The following is a 13,118-nucleotide window of genomic DNA, read 5'->3' as shown; positions in this document are numbered from 1 at the left end:
AAACAAAGGCGAGTTTTCGACAGACATTGTTGTTCGTTGTTAGTTGACTGATATTGTCAGCGCATATTGTTATTTGTTGCTTTTGGACTCTTCCAACTACTGCTTAATACTGTTTTGGGAACTTTTTCATTCACACTGTGGCGCAGATGGGTGTAACCAGCCACGTTGCAAATCAACCACAATGTAGTAATTTTTCTTGCGATATGGACGGGATATTCCCACAAGCATCAAAATGCAAAATTTGTTTTATTACTTAAATCAACTTTTTTTATAGTACACGCTGTTCAAGCAAAACATTTACAATTACAATATAATACATATTATTTCTTTACAGCAATATTTAAAATGACACAGCCCCTGGCATCCAGCGGTGCATGCTGGTACAATGGTGCATGTCAGCACAACTCTTCAGCGAAGCAAAGTTTCGACAGGAAATCAGGCGCATTTACAGGGACAATGAGGTCGAAATGCAAGAGATAATTGAATCAATTAACAACAGCCTCGCAACGTACTCGCTAGAATTGCGCAGCATTATGGACCAGATTACGGGTGAGCGCATGTGGGCATTGTCAAACACCACCGCGGATTCCATCTCCATTGCGGCCACTCCGTATTCGTCAAATGAGCTGCCTATCCTTAAATCGCTGGTCGAAGAAATATACACAGAGAGGGCAGGTAACTACGCATTGTCATTGCATTCTGCGCTTAAGTATGCGACGGAAAAGGGCCCCACAGGGTTTACAAAAACCAATGCCGAGGCCCTGATTTCAAGGTTTTGTCAGGATGGCTGGCTCTCGCGTGACAACAGCGGGTATATTGTTTTGGGCGCCCGAGCGGCTATCGAGCTGCGCTCGTTTCTTGCAGATGGGTTTGGTGATTACCAGAGGCAGTGCGCCTTGTGCTCGGAGTCTGCCACTAGGGGGATTGTTTGCCCGGAGTGCTCGGCTGTGGTGCATCCGTATTGCGCAGAACGTATTGCTTCTTCTGTAGACGGAAATCAGTTGTCGTGCCCTGGCTGCCATCAGCAAATGGTCAGACCAAGGCGGTTTGGGCCGGAGAAGCTGGTGTCCCGCATGTGTTTGAGGCGACGCAGGCGGATTCGGTAAATTTGACTCAGCAGGGAAGAAAACGTGTCATGGAAGACTCTGAGGACGAAGACGATGAGTAATTATTAAGGCGCTTTTGCTTTTTACTGTGCGTCGTGGAAATTTTTGCGACCACGTTTCGACTTTCGCATTTTTGTGCTGACCAATAGCAAATAACAAACAAAAGAAGTATCACACCGCCCATTATTAAGCCAAAAACAGCATATGAAAAGGGCCCAATCTTTTTATCAGTATCGGCACGTTTGGTGAAGTGCGACAGTGCCCAATGTGTAGAGGGTCCGGTTTTGTCTGGATTTGCGCCTGTGGAGCTCCCAGAGCAGCCAAAAGAAGGCAGTTTATAACAGCGCACATGGCTGTTGCAGATAAAATTGAAGTTGATGCATGGTAGCTATAAAAACTTAAGGTTATAAATGTTACAAATTAAATATGGATAGAAAATGAACGGATGGATGAATGAAAATGTGTATGATGTGCATGTAAAATAATAAATGTACTTATGCTTGTTTTATAAGTGGCAACTAACCTTGTCGAGACACCGCACTTTTTTATTTATTTTTTTTGTTGCAAGCGAATATTTGAATAGAAAACCTTCAACCGCCTTTACTCCCTTTTCATTTTGCATTCTTTCATTGTTAATTTTGCAGCCCATAGCCAAATACAAAATTTATTTTATAAAATATAAATAATACATGTGAGTTTATAACCACATGCTCATTCTGTCATTAGGCTGATGTATTAAATACAATAATTGTTTAGTTGATGCAGTAGATATGCAGCAATTTTTTTTGCATTTTGTTTGACTTGGATTGCCAATTCCTTTATAGCAGCGCCAAGATAAAGAAAGTGTGCGCATCACAGGAGGGACAGCATGCACTTTGCACATTTTATAAAGAAACGTGCGTCTACTGAAAACGCTGTCTATCTAATTTGTTTTTGCTTGGTATGACAGAATGTAAAAAAACTTGACTCAAAAAATATATTAGAAAAGAAAACATGTCGCAGCGAAAAAAGGGCTATCAAATGAATGGTCGAAGTACATGAATTTTTCACTCCGACCACTTCCACATGGTTCCAGGACCTTTAGTTGATGGTTCAAAGTACAATGTATTTTATAGTAGGGAAAAATAAAATAATAAATAGTAAAAATAGCAAGTATAGCAACTAATGAAAAGTATTTAAAAAATATTTACAATTCATGTTTGCAAAGAATACAAAGCCTTTTTTTTTAAAAAAATTGCTAATAAGACAGCGCCATCATTGTATATTTAGTGCAAAATTAAAGCAAAACTAACAAAAGCAGCGCTAGTTGGGATCTGCACTTTAAAAAGTGTACTAAAAGAAAAATGGTAACGGTGACAACCATCCAGTGGTGGTTCCGTAGCCCAGCTCGCACTAGCCCCACATTGTTGTGGACATGCACATAATAATGTTTTAATGTATCTTGTATACTAATGCAAGGATGTGTGTAGGCGCAACGTCAATTTATCCATTTATTTTGAAGGGAATTGATACATACACTTGATTGTCCAGATAATAGAGCATTATACGATATTACAGGGTTACTTACGCGTTTTTGCAACGCAGTAAAATGCGCTGAATATGGATGCTATAACTAGCAGGTCAATCACCACAAAAACAGCAATGTGTATTGATTTCGGTGTGATTGCGCTGTCCTGTCTTTTAAACTTGTCCGACAACAACGCACTTGCGATTCAATCGAATTGTAGGCTGAGATAAAAACTGGAGCTCCTTGAACACTTGTGAAATACAAACTGGAAAGTAGGGCGTATAATACTGTCAATTGAAGAAAACAAACCAAATACATGTCTAAAATATATTACAAAATATATGCAAAGGAAATACAATTGATGAATAAAACTAGCAATACTATTCTCGACTATTCTATCGAATGTATGTTCTCTTGGATTTACTATTACATTAGCAAACCATTCTTTGTTATTGCTTTTCTTGGAGGCATGGATAAAACCAAGCTTTTTTCCATTGTAAAAATCACTTTTTTACGTCGCATTACCCGAATTTAAAAAAAAACAGCAATGCGTACTGGACCAATAGCAGAGCTCAATCTTTTACTTGGTTGGGGAAACAAATACAGCGAGCTTGAATATAATTGTCTGGAAAGCAGCCTACAAAGAAAACTAAAAGCGCTGCCTACAAAGCTTTAGAAAATATATCACCTGCGCTTTTCTGTTATTTTATTGAAGCTTTGAGTTTTAGCATTCTGTGTTTCATCAGGCAGCGCTTGGGGAGTTTTTTTACGGAGCATATTTTTTTGGGGATAAAAGGGAGTAATCGTTTTACTGGCAGTCATCTATTCAAGTTTTTTCTTTTCAATAATTGGCGTGTCTTGTTTTAAAGCAACTCGCTCAAAACTATACGATTTTAGTGATATATATTTTCACTGCTCAGTAATGCGCTCATAGTTTTTTCTTCAAAATTACAAGCAGCAAGTTGTGCGCTGCTTTTTTGCACATTGTGCGTTGTTGGCCGCTGGGTTTTGGGTGTTTGCATCATTCCTGCTTTTCCTTTTAATTAGCACACATCTTTCATTGTAACGCAAAAAATATTAATGAGTACGCTTTCCATAGAGTAATTTAAAAGGATTCTTTGCTTCTTTTGTTTTTATTTATTTTAAAAAGGACAGTGTTTGCAGTCTTGCACGTTGTACGTGCCTTTTTATTAAGGCTTTCACTTGCTCGCATTGTCTGCTCGTTTATATATATTTTTGTTTCGATTCAAACAATAGGCGACTAGTGATAGTTGTGACCATGGAAAAAAGAGGTTTATATAGATGAAAATCCCACTTTTATTTTCAATCTCTACTCCCTACTTGCATATTTATTTCATCTATTCTTGCATCTATTCCAACTTTAATCTTTTTACCATATCTAAATATCATTTATACTTAATATGATAGGAAACCCTGCAAACCTGGTCAAAAACATGGCGGTAACCTGCGTGTAAGCAAGTCTACTCCAAGAAACAAGCCAGCGTTACGGGCATACAAAGAGACAACTTTTACAAAATATTTGCCCGGTATACGACCTTCGACAACGGCAAGCTTCATCTAAACTATCAGTACGTCAAGACAAACATTTTAAACATGATGACTGGAACGGTTTACTTCAATACATCCGCGGCTACCACCTAGAGACCCTCATTTTGATATGGCGGTCATTCATTATCTAGAACAAAAAACCGCAAACTTTAAGACCAAGTATGGCTACGGTTTGCTGCTGTTTTTGATCAAGCTGTACAAGGCCGAAGAAGGAGCAAGCTCAATACAGCAAATTAACAACAGGGTCATGAACACAAGAATCAAGTACTCTCTGCCATTTACAAACCTCCACGAGACTGGCTACCTCATCAACTACAGCAATATCAGGGGAAAATCCAAGCTACCCGAGAAAGGTATAAGTGCCGCTTTTGTTGGCATAAAAACAAATCTTTGCAAAAAAAACCTCATCATTATTAAGGCTCTGCTGCGGTTTTCCATTGACAGAGATATATTTTTGTCACAGTCCTCCATCGACAACGAAGATATTGACGAGCCCTTGCTGGAGGTCGAAAAATGGATGATTGCCATGATTCGTCAACACGGACAAAATATGGTCACATATTTGGATGAGTGTAGCAGTACTTTGGTTAGTTCATTCCTAATCGAGCTATGTACAAGGGGACTGAGCAACGAGGCAGACACGTTTTCATCCATGCCCACCTTTGACATGACGTGCTCTATTTTGAAATGCATGACCGACATTGTCACTAATTTGCCGATAATATTAGTAAGCAAGACGTGTTTGTCAAAGTGTACAACGACGCCAAGGACAACCTATACATGCTGAACAAAGAAACTCGTCAATCTACATATAGCAAATCCTCAACTTAAGCTCTTCTTCAGATACAAGTCCTTCGAGTGGTTATGGAGCAGATCAACATGCAGCCAAAGCACTGTCCACCCCCAAGTAGAAGTCATTCGTCTGCGCAGGACAACTTTTTCTTTGATATTGTCAACCCATTTTTATCTGAGCCCGAGCCGTCATATTACTCGCATATTATGTAGTTTATGCAAATATTTGTATGTTTCCAGCTTATTGTTGGCTCTACCAAAAAATTACAAGCAGCATGTTAGCCGTAATTTGCAGGTTTAAATCGCTGTGCTGGTATGCTTAATTACTTTATTTTATGCACTGCAGTGTTTCCTTATTTGTTAATTATTTTCTAAACATCAATGAAATTCAAGTTTATGTCAAGCTTCTAGCTTTTTTAATGAGCACTGTATTCTACTAATACATTGTGTGGTTTGAAAGTAATTTTCAAGGCATTTTTTAAAATTAGATATACTGGAATACTAATAAAAATATGTTGAGAAAATGTTTTGTTGATGTCTTTAGTACATAAACTCAGCTTTGTGAGTAAAGTATTTGAAAATTGAATGTTGCACGTTGTCTTTGGTTTGCTTAATGTGTTTTTAATTGAAATATTTTGCTTAAAAATGTAGAAAAGTAAGTAGGTACATCCAAGGAAGTAGATGCAACATAAAAAAGGCATTTTACTAAATCATTTTTTCATAACGCATGGTGGCAAATTGTTGCAAATTTAGGTATAAAAACAGCCAGTTAATCATACCATATTAACTAAGTCCTTATTATTCAACATCCTGTTTTACTTGTATATCAATTAACCACCTCAATTTTTAACAATGATAAACCATTGTACTACAAACCCTAATCAACCTCCTAAAGATAGATGCTATATGTTAAATTGTTCAAATGAAAAATACGGCCTATATTATTACTGTTATAATTGTTTAATTTTTCTCCGTATATACTTATAGGAGGAAAATGATAAATATATGCAAAGCATATTAACTTTTAAGCAATGTTATAGAGATAAATATATCAATGTGCACCAACCAGCATAATAATTTAGTTATACAGGTAGAAATGGACATATAAATAACATTGCCAAACTAAATTGCAATTGTAGATTGCTAGAGTTGATCAGAATACTAAGCGATCAACTTTGTTCATAATTTTTTTTACGTTCCAAGATTATAAAAAATAAACTTTCATAAAATAAACCTTGTAACTATATGTGCTCAAATTAAGCAAAAGTTATTAATCCAACCAGATATTGTGGTTGGAAGACAAAATAAAAGTATGTTTATATTTATTGTTGTTTAAATATAATTTGTGATGGTAAGTTATTGGCTGATGGCGATCAACTGATTAACCAGGCTTGGCTATTCCAGTCAAATACACAATTATCAATAAGTCACAGTGACCAAAGTAATATGTTCTTCACTTTTATACATAGTATTTTATCTCCACACGTTCACAGAACGTCTCTCCAGAATCCAACAGATATATAAGCCTGCACCCTCTTTTCCACAGGCTGCAAACTCTTTATATTCGTAACTACAGACGCTTTGAAAAAGGTATGTTGCAAGAAAGCTGAGGCAATTGCTTGTGCAAATCAGCTCATTAACTGCATGTCGTATTCCTTTCGGTATATTGGATGAGATGGTTGGCTATTTAGATGAGGACTATAGTAAAGCCTATCCTCATACAAAGTCACTTTTCATAGCTGAAGCCTCAATCGACAGATAACCAAAAAACGCCAAATAATAATTTAGGCGTGTTCATAATGCAGTTGGCCAGAGATACTGTACCCCTTGGTTCTGTTTCCAAATTGTTGCATCTTTTTCTGTGTAGTTAATAAAATCACCCCATTTAATAATTCTAGATTATTATCAAGTTAATTAAAAATTAATTTGAATACGTAAACACAGGAGCAACCAATAACAACAGTATTTGTCATGCATTAATCCGGATTTGTTTATACGGCACAACTGACAAACATGAGAAATGTAGAGAACAATGCATGTCGCGGGTATTGAACATTGTTCAATTAATCCGGAAAATAACAACTTGAATTGCGTGTTGATTGTTTGACCATGCGGAGCGGAGAAAATGGATAGACAAGATTTGACATAATGTGTGAATATAAACAAAAGTTTCTTTTTATGAATAACAATGATGCATATCGCAATAACATTATTTTATTTTTCTATTGAACAATTTTTCAAACAAAAGTAAAATAAAAAGCAACAAAATTTCCACTATTTATTATCCCTTTTCTTCCAATTTCTTATTACATAAAATATTATTTTCTCTCTCTCTCTATACATTTATACAGTCAGCTATTTATGTATATCTTTTTTGTAACATATGTGCATTAACCAGAATCGCAGAGCTTTGAATTGAATACCACGATGCCTCCCAAGCGCTGGCCAGATGTCCGCGATGCAATTTTGAATTCACTGGGTTTGATGATATCGAAAGACACTTACATTTTTGCTCCACGTACATTCACCCTTTTGACAAAATCACAAAAACAATAGTGTTTCTTTTTCCCTTATCTTTTCCATATAAAATATTTCATAAATTGAATAAAATGAACAAATGAACAAATAAGAATGTGTTTATAAAAATTAAAAACATCCTGTTATATAATCACCACCATTAGAGCATTTGCCACGCTGAATACATCCTTTTTTGTTTTCTGTTTTTGCCGGAGCATTCAATCAGAAATAATAGCTAAACCAAAGAAATAGGATTATTATTGCTATGCCGTGAGCAGCTATTCCTCCGACTGCGTCTCTGGATAGCACAATGTGGTGCGAAGAGTTGCCTGTTGAATTGTCCATCAAGAAATATATATATATATACATATATGTTTTGTGTGAATTTTTTAACCAATGGTATTTTGAATATTTGGTGATCAAATAAAGAAAAGGAAGAAGAGAGAAATATATAATAATGAATTTGTTTGCTATTTGTTTATAAAAACTGATAGAAAAGAACATATATGTGAAAATCCACTATAGTGGATTTTTACACCCACATATTTATATCGCTTGATTCACCAATTGTATGTATTTATAAAGAAAAATTATTAAGAATAATCATAAAGACCCTTTGGTGCTTCTGGCGTCGACGACCCAGTATCCGCACAGGTTTTCCCACGCTCACCACACCACTACCACATCCACTGCAATCCTCACTCTCCTCCCTGTTAGCAACATGCGGGCTGATCAAAAACTCCAGCGGTGAAATCCGATCAAGCTGATCCATAGTCCTAGGCGTCGGCGGATTAAACTTATACTTTCCACCGCTCCCACTATCCTTTCTTTCCACACGTCCATCCACATTAGCCTTGACCATAGGGCCGACCCGCTGTCTGATAAGCTGCTCGCCCTCGCGCATTTTTTTATGAAAGGTATCTGCTGACTCGCTAATCACACTGGTATGATCTATACGGTTCTCGCCGCCAAAGCTTGCTGCTGCTGCTGCTGCTCGTTAACAACTGGGCGTCTAGTCTTGCTGAATTCTGGGTATATATGCGGACCTAGCTCATTAACCAGCTCCGTAATATCGTTCGACAATTCGTCCCGCTGAGCCACCAGCAGCTCTGTGTGCTCGGCACCCAAATCAGGGTCAAAAACAGCGGGCGCACAGACTTGACAATGTCAATCGCCTGCTCGCCAAACACCAGCGCAGTGTAGCTCATGAATGACGCCAAGGCCCAGCTGCACAGGTAAATCGACCAGCTGCGCCATGTCACCACCGATGCCAAAGCCGGCACGAGCGCGACCAGCTCAGAAGCATATCGGCGCACGAATACCACAGCAACACGGAGTACACAGTGTACAGCAGGGGGACAAGCCCCAGGGCAATGAGCACTTTCCAGGTGGCAATGACGTCGCGCGCGCGCACCTTGACGGTGGACGCAGCCAGCGCCGCCCGCGCCTTGCGCTTGCTGGCAACGCCGGTGATGACAAACACCGGGATATTCAGCACGGTGCCGGGCAGCGCGACCAGGCCCATGATGAGCAGCCAGAGGAGCCGCCAAAGGAACAGCGCGCCGGCATGTGTCGGCCAACCTGCATGGTGTCCACCTGGTGGTCGCGGATCCCATAGTAGCGCAGCTGCGTGTTATAGTCATCGATGCGCTCGCGGATCTCCTTGACCTCGGGCAAGTCGCGGTACACATTGTACCCCTTGATGAAGCGCCGGGTGAGCTCCACCTGCTGCGCCATCGTCAGCGAGTGCTGTGTTGGCTTGTACAGGCGGCGGCCGGCTTGGATCAGCCGCAGGGTTTCGAGATCCGGCGTGTTAAGCGTCACTTGCTTCAGCCCCTCAGTGACCGTGGCCAGGAGCTCATCGCAGGCCTGGCGCTTGGCCTCGCCGCCCATGCGGTACTTCTCTACCAGGTCCATCGGCACATCGATCGGCTGGCCAAAGTCAATCACCGCGCGGGAGCGGAACTTGCTCGGGTGGAAGTAGTTGAGCCCAGTGGGCACGATCTTCAGCCCCAGGTCCGGGTTCGCCGCTGTGGCGCCCAGCGCCATGATCGTGGCGCCAGCCTTCAGCGGGAGCATCTCCGTGCGATCGTGCGACCCGCCCTCGGGGAAAATTCCAATACACTCGCCGCGGTTCAAACTGGCATACACCGCGTTAAACATCTCGTCCTGGTTCACATGCGGGATGACCTTGTACGCGGTGCCCTCAGAGTGCGTCAGCGCCTCGATCGCCGCCAAATCCTTCATCTCCTTATCCACCCGCAGCTGCGTGTCCGATAGGATCTCGTCGACGCGCGCTTGGCCAGCGCTCTTGGGGAGGGCGATTTTCATTCCGACTTTGAGCTCGCGCGTGAACTGCGTGTTGATGCCAGAGATAAGCGTGGGCGAGGCGTAGCGGTCCTCAAGCTTGATTTTGCCCGACCCAGGCTTGGCCAGATCCTGCTGCCGCTCGACTGGGATACCGCGGAATCCGCGCGAGTAGAACCCAATAAACTTGCGACGCATCGATGCCGCTGCCACGAGAAAGTACACTCTCCGGGCGGCGTGCATCAGCAGAATAACCGGGTCGATAAACTAAAGTGAGAAATGCAAAACAAATAATTTTTGGAATGTTATTTGGGGTTTTCTGTTTTTAGTTTAAAATTTGCATTGTGCTTAAATTTGCAAAATAAAAAACATTGTTGCTGCATACCTGGTTGTGGTGCGGTGCCACAATAAACATGACAGGGCCTGTTTTTGGAATCAAATGCGCGTTACGCCCGGCCACTTCTCTGAAAAACAGGCCGACTACGTGCGTCCAAAACGTGCGGAACAGGTCGTAGACAAAATACGACCCGCCAGAGTCAGCAGCGCCACCGCTCGCCTTTTTTCCTGGTGTTTTCAAAGGCATAATTACTAACGAAGAATAAGATATAAATTAGAATAATAAAATGGCAGTAAAAAAATAACGGGAGGAAAAGAAGAAAAAGCAAGAACGCAAAATAAAATTGATAGTCACAAGTGCGAAACAAAATAATTGTTGGAAATTGGTTCCAACTTTTTTTTTTACCCTGCAGCCTCCTGATTGAACACCAGCGCCTCATGCATGCATGCTAGGACAAGGGGAGCAAAGGGAAATATTTAGAAATAGTATTTCAAAATTTTTTGATCCACGCTTTCCACTCTCTGTCCATTTTTATTTTATTTATTTTCTCAGTGAAAATGTATGATAGCAGGAAAAATTAAAAGGCTCGCAAATAAAAATAGAATACTGTTATCATTCCATTTTTTCATTAGCTCCTTCCAACTTGTATCACAGCAGCCAATCCATCAGCCCTGTTGTGCCATGGCTCTCCTCAGCACATCCATCCGCCCATTCCCAATGCCACTCCAATGCCGCCGCGACTTTGATTCCGACTGCCGTCGTTCTTGTCGGCCCAAAGACTCCATCTCGGAGCTCTCCAGTTTCTCAGCCCACCCACATCCGCCTCAAACACAAACCCAGCAGCCAATCCCACTAAATTCACCTCCACCCACCCTTATAAGCAAAATACGCAAACCATCCGCAAACCATCCACTTATCGCCAACCCTCACGACCCCCCTCCCATTAGTGCCACTAGAGTTATTGAACCATGGCAAATGAATGCTGAAAAACATGTGCGACGGCACGTGTAGCCAAAACTGCACCAAACACGCAAGCAGCACGCCACCAAGCAACCCACCATTGCCACCATTGTCACGTTCACTTTTCAATGCGGAAAAAGCAGTACGCGGCATATATATCCCATCGCTTGTGTTGTGAGAAGAGACACAAGGAGAAACGAAAAGTATTTGTGTGATCCAAAGATACGCTCCAGCGCGCGCAGCTGGTATATTAGCCCGAGCGCTGTGAGAAAATAGACGGGGGAGGGGAGAGATAGCACCGGTGGGAGGTACCGGTGCAGGTTGAATATGTTTACGCTTAGTGCCGCGGTGACCAGCGACATTAGCCATGCTTTGGTCACTGGGGCGCCCGCCAGTAGTCCTGCTGTGCTGCTTCTGCTTCTGATGTGTATGCTGCTGTTCAACATTTGAAAGAGACAAAAAGCAAATGAATTAATGAATGATGAATGCAAAAAAATATGTATATATAAATTGTGTGGAATTCAAATGTAAAGAAAAATACGAAAAAAGAAACAGCTTTTACCCTTTAAAATCCAAAAACATTCATAATCGCATATGAGTGCGTTATAGAAGGTTATGACATCATGCATTTATTATTGCTGATTTAATCCCAACTAGCCTCACAAAATCAATCAGTGGTTCACTTCAGGTTGGCCTTGGCATACTGCTCGGCGGCCTTGATGGCCTCGTCGATGCGCTGCACCTCGGTGCCGCTTCCCTGCGCGGACTCGTCCTTGCCGCCCTTCTTGCCGCCAACAATCTGGCTGACGCACTCGGCCCACTCATGCGCCTTGAGCCCGCGCGCAATCAGCGGCTTTCCGACCACGCACTGGTGCGCGACACGCGGCCCGTCGGCGGCAATAAAGTAGACGGCCTTGTTCTGCAGGCTCTTGGCATACGTGGCAACCTGCGCCATGACCTTGCCAGCAATCGGCAGCCGCAGGACAAAGACGTCCTGGTCGGGGTTCTGCTCAACGGCCTGCTGCACGAGCTCCGTCGCCTGCTTGCCCGCCAGCGCCTTGGCCGCCTTATCAGCCTCGGCAAACTTCTTGCGGATGTCGTTGAACTCGTTGAGCAAAACGTGCTTCTCGTACACGCCGATGGCCGCCGTGTCAAGCTCCTTGGCCAGACGCTTGATCTCAGCGTCCAGCTCGGCATCCGTCAGCGTGTGCAGACGTTTGACCTCGGTCTCGAGCGACTTGTGCAGTTTCTGCGCGTCAAAGGCCTCGTCGCCCGTGACCGCCGTGATGCGCCGGATGCCCTTGGCAATGCTGGTCTCCTCGACAATGGCAAACACCTTGAGCTCGCCCGTGCTGTCGACGTGCGTGCCCCCGCAGAACTCGATGGAGTAGTTGGCCCACTCGGGGTTGCTGGGCACCTTGAGCACCGCGTCAATGTCGGCGCCAATGGAAACCACGCGAACGGGGTCAGGGTACACCTCGCCAAAGACAGCGCGCAGGCCGTGGATCTGGCGCGCGTCGCTCAGGGACACTTCCTTGGAGTACACACGGTGGTTATTGAGGATGGCCTTGGTGCAGATCAGCTCAATGTCGCGGATCTCCTCAGGCTTGATCGCGTTCTTGTACGAAAAGTCGAAGCGCAGGCGGTCGGGCGCCACAAGCGAGCCGCGCTGGTCGACCTCGTCGTCCTGCAGAACCTTGCGCAGGGCGAGGTTGAGCACGTGCGTGGCCGAGTGGTTGTTGCGGATGGGCAGCCGCCGCTCGTCGTGGTCGTACTGCGCCTCGACCGCATCGCCGACGCTGATCGACCCGTACTTGAGGTAGCCGGTGTGCAGCACGTAGCCGTTGTACACCTTGACGCCCTCGACGACAAACTCGGACGACATGTCCGCAGACACGATCGACCCGGTGTCGCACTCCTGGCCACCCTGCTCGGCGTAAAAGTTGGTGCGGTCCAGCACAACGCCGACCATGGGCGCGTCGTCGGCGGTGGTGCTGGCCGACCGCGACTCGGTCTGTACAAA

General features: G+C 43.2%; 5 protein-coding genes across 5 annotated transcripts; 2 read left to right on the top strand and 3 right to left on the bottom strand.

The window, feature by feature from the left end:
- Nucleotides 1-356: 356 nt before the first annotated feature.
- On the top strand, nucleotides 357-1,605 carry BX661DRAFT_177826 (Nse1 non-SMC component of SMC5-6 complex-domain-containing protein; the record flags this gene model as incomplete). The annotated part of the gene is given in 2 exon segments (XM_051534737.1): nucleotides 357-1,031; nucleotides 1,043-1,605. Coding segments are annotated over 2 exon segments (801 nt in total), but the record flags the coding sequence as incomplete, so codon positions are not given.
- A 752-nt stretch (nucleotides 1,606-2,357) lies between these two features.
- Nucleotides 2,358-2,965, bottom strand: BX661DRAFT_177825 (uncharacterized protein). The gene is made up of 2 exons (XM_051534736.1): nucleotides 2,812-2,965; nucleotides 2,358-2,791 (listed from the first exon to the last, which is right to left on the bottom strand). The coding sequence occupies exons 1-2, from the start codon at nucleotides 2,929-2,931 to the stop codon at nucleotides 2,666-2,668; spliced, it is 246 nt and encodes an 81-aa protein (XP_051394315.1). The 5' UTR covers nucleotides 2,932-2,965; the 3' UTR covers nucleotides 2,358-2,665.
- Nucleotides 2,966-4,291: 1,326 nt separating this feature from the next.
- Nucleotides 4,292-5,093, top strand: BX661DRAFT_169030 (uncharacterized protein; the record flags this gene model as incomplete). Its single annotated transcript, XM_051533486.1, has 3 exons — nucleotides 4,292-4,535; nucleotides 4,629-4,768; nucleotides 4,998-5,093. The coding sequence occupies 3 exons, from the start codon at nucleotides 4,292-4,294 to the stop codon at nucleotides 5,091-5,093; spliced, it is 480 nt and encodes a 159-aa protein (XP_051394314.1).
- A 2,943-nt stretch (nucleotides 5,094-8,036) lies between these two features.
- On the bottom strand, nucleotides 8,037-10,542 carry BX661DRAFT_177821 (uncharacterized protein). The gene is given in 8 exon segments (XM_051534735.1): nucleotides 8,037-8,116; nucleotides 8,131-8,267; nucleotides 8,295-8,419; nucleotides 8,449-8,598; nucleotides 8,616-8,786; nucleotides 8,825-8,948; nucleotides 9,008-10,065; nucleotides 10,184-10,542. The coding sequence occupies 8 exon segments, from the start codon at nucleotides 10,379-10,381 to the stop codon at nucleotides 8,085-8,087; spliced, it is 1,995 nt and encodes a 664-aa protein (XP_051394313.1). The 5' UTR covers nucleotides 10,382-10,542; the 3' UTR covers nucleotides 8,037-8,084.
- Nucleotides 10,543-10,642: 100 nt separating this feature from the next.
- Nucleotides 10,643-11,633, bottom strand: BX661DRAFT_177820 (uncharacterized protein). Its single transcript, XM_051534734.1, is given in 5 exon segments — nucleotides 10,643-10,822; nucleotides 10,834-10,987; nucleotides 11,008-11,152; nucleotides 11,242-11,337; nucleotides 11,395-11,633. 5 exon segments carry the CDS (start codon nucleotides 11,539-11,541, stop codon nucleotides 10,801-10,803), a joined length of 564 nt encoding a protein of 187 aa, XP_051394312.1. The 5' UTR covers nucleotides 11,542-11,633; the 3' UTR covers nucleotides 10,643-10,800.
- Between the last annotated feature and the right edge of the window lie 1,485 nt (nucleotides 11,634-13,118).

This window comes from Kickxella alabastrina, assembly GCF_025024165.1.
Source record: "Kickxella alabastrina strain RSA 675 chromosome Unknown BX661scaffold_3, whole genome shotgun sequence".
Taxonomy (NCBI): domain Eukaryota; kingdom Fungi; phylum Kickxellomycota; class Kickxellomycetes; order Kickxellales; family Kickxellaceae; genus Kickxella; species Kickxella alabastrina.
The sequence above is the reverse complement of the archived record's forward strand: the minus strand, read 5'-3'. Positions and strand labels throughout refer to the sequence as shown.

What these genes read in the sequence shown, in the direction of transcription:
- BX661DRAFT_177825 (XM_051534736.1), bottom strand. Translation starts at nt 2,931, where the DNA reads ATGTATTTGGTTTGTTTTCTTCAATTGACAGTATTATACGCCCTACTT.
- BX661DRAFT_177821 (XM_051534735.1), bottom strand. Translation starts at nt 10,381, where the DNA reads ATGCCTTTGAAAACACCAGGAAAAAAGGCGAGCGGTGGCGCTGCTGAC. An exon ending in AAGCTTTGGCGGCGAGAACC is followed by an intron (nt 8,420 to 8,448) that starts GTATAGATCATA and finishes GTGATTAGCGAG; the next exon opens with TCAGCAGATACCTTTCATAA. An exon ending in GATAGTGGGAGCGGTGGAAA is followed by an intron (nt 8,268 to 8,294) that starts GTATAAGTTTAA and finishes GCCGACGCCTAG; the next exon opens with GACTATGGATCAGCTTGATC.
- BX661DRAFT_177820 (XM_051534734.1), bottom strand. Translation starts at nt 11,541, where the DNA reads ATGTTGAACAGCAGCATACACATCAGAAGCAGAAGCAGCACAGCAGGA. An exon ending in TGCACCGGTACCTCCCACCG is followed by an intron (nt 11,338 to 11,394) that starts GTGCTATCTCTC and finishes CTAATATACCAG; the next exon opens with CTGCGCGCGCTGGAGCGTAT. An exon ending in CGATGGGATATATATGCCGC is followed by an intron (nt 11,153 to 11,241) that starts GTACTGCTTTTT and finishes TGTTTGGTGCAG; the next exon opens with TTTTGGCTACACGTGCCGTC.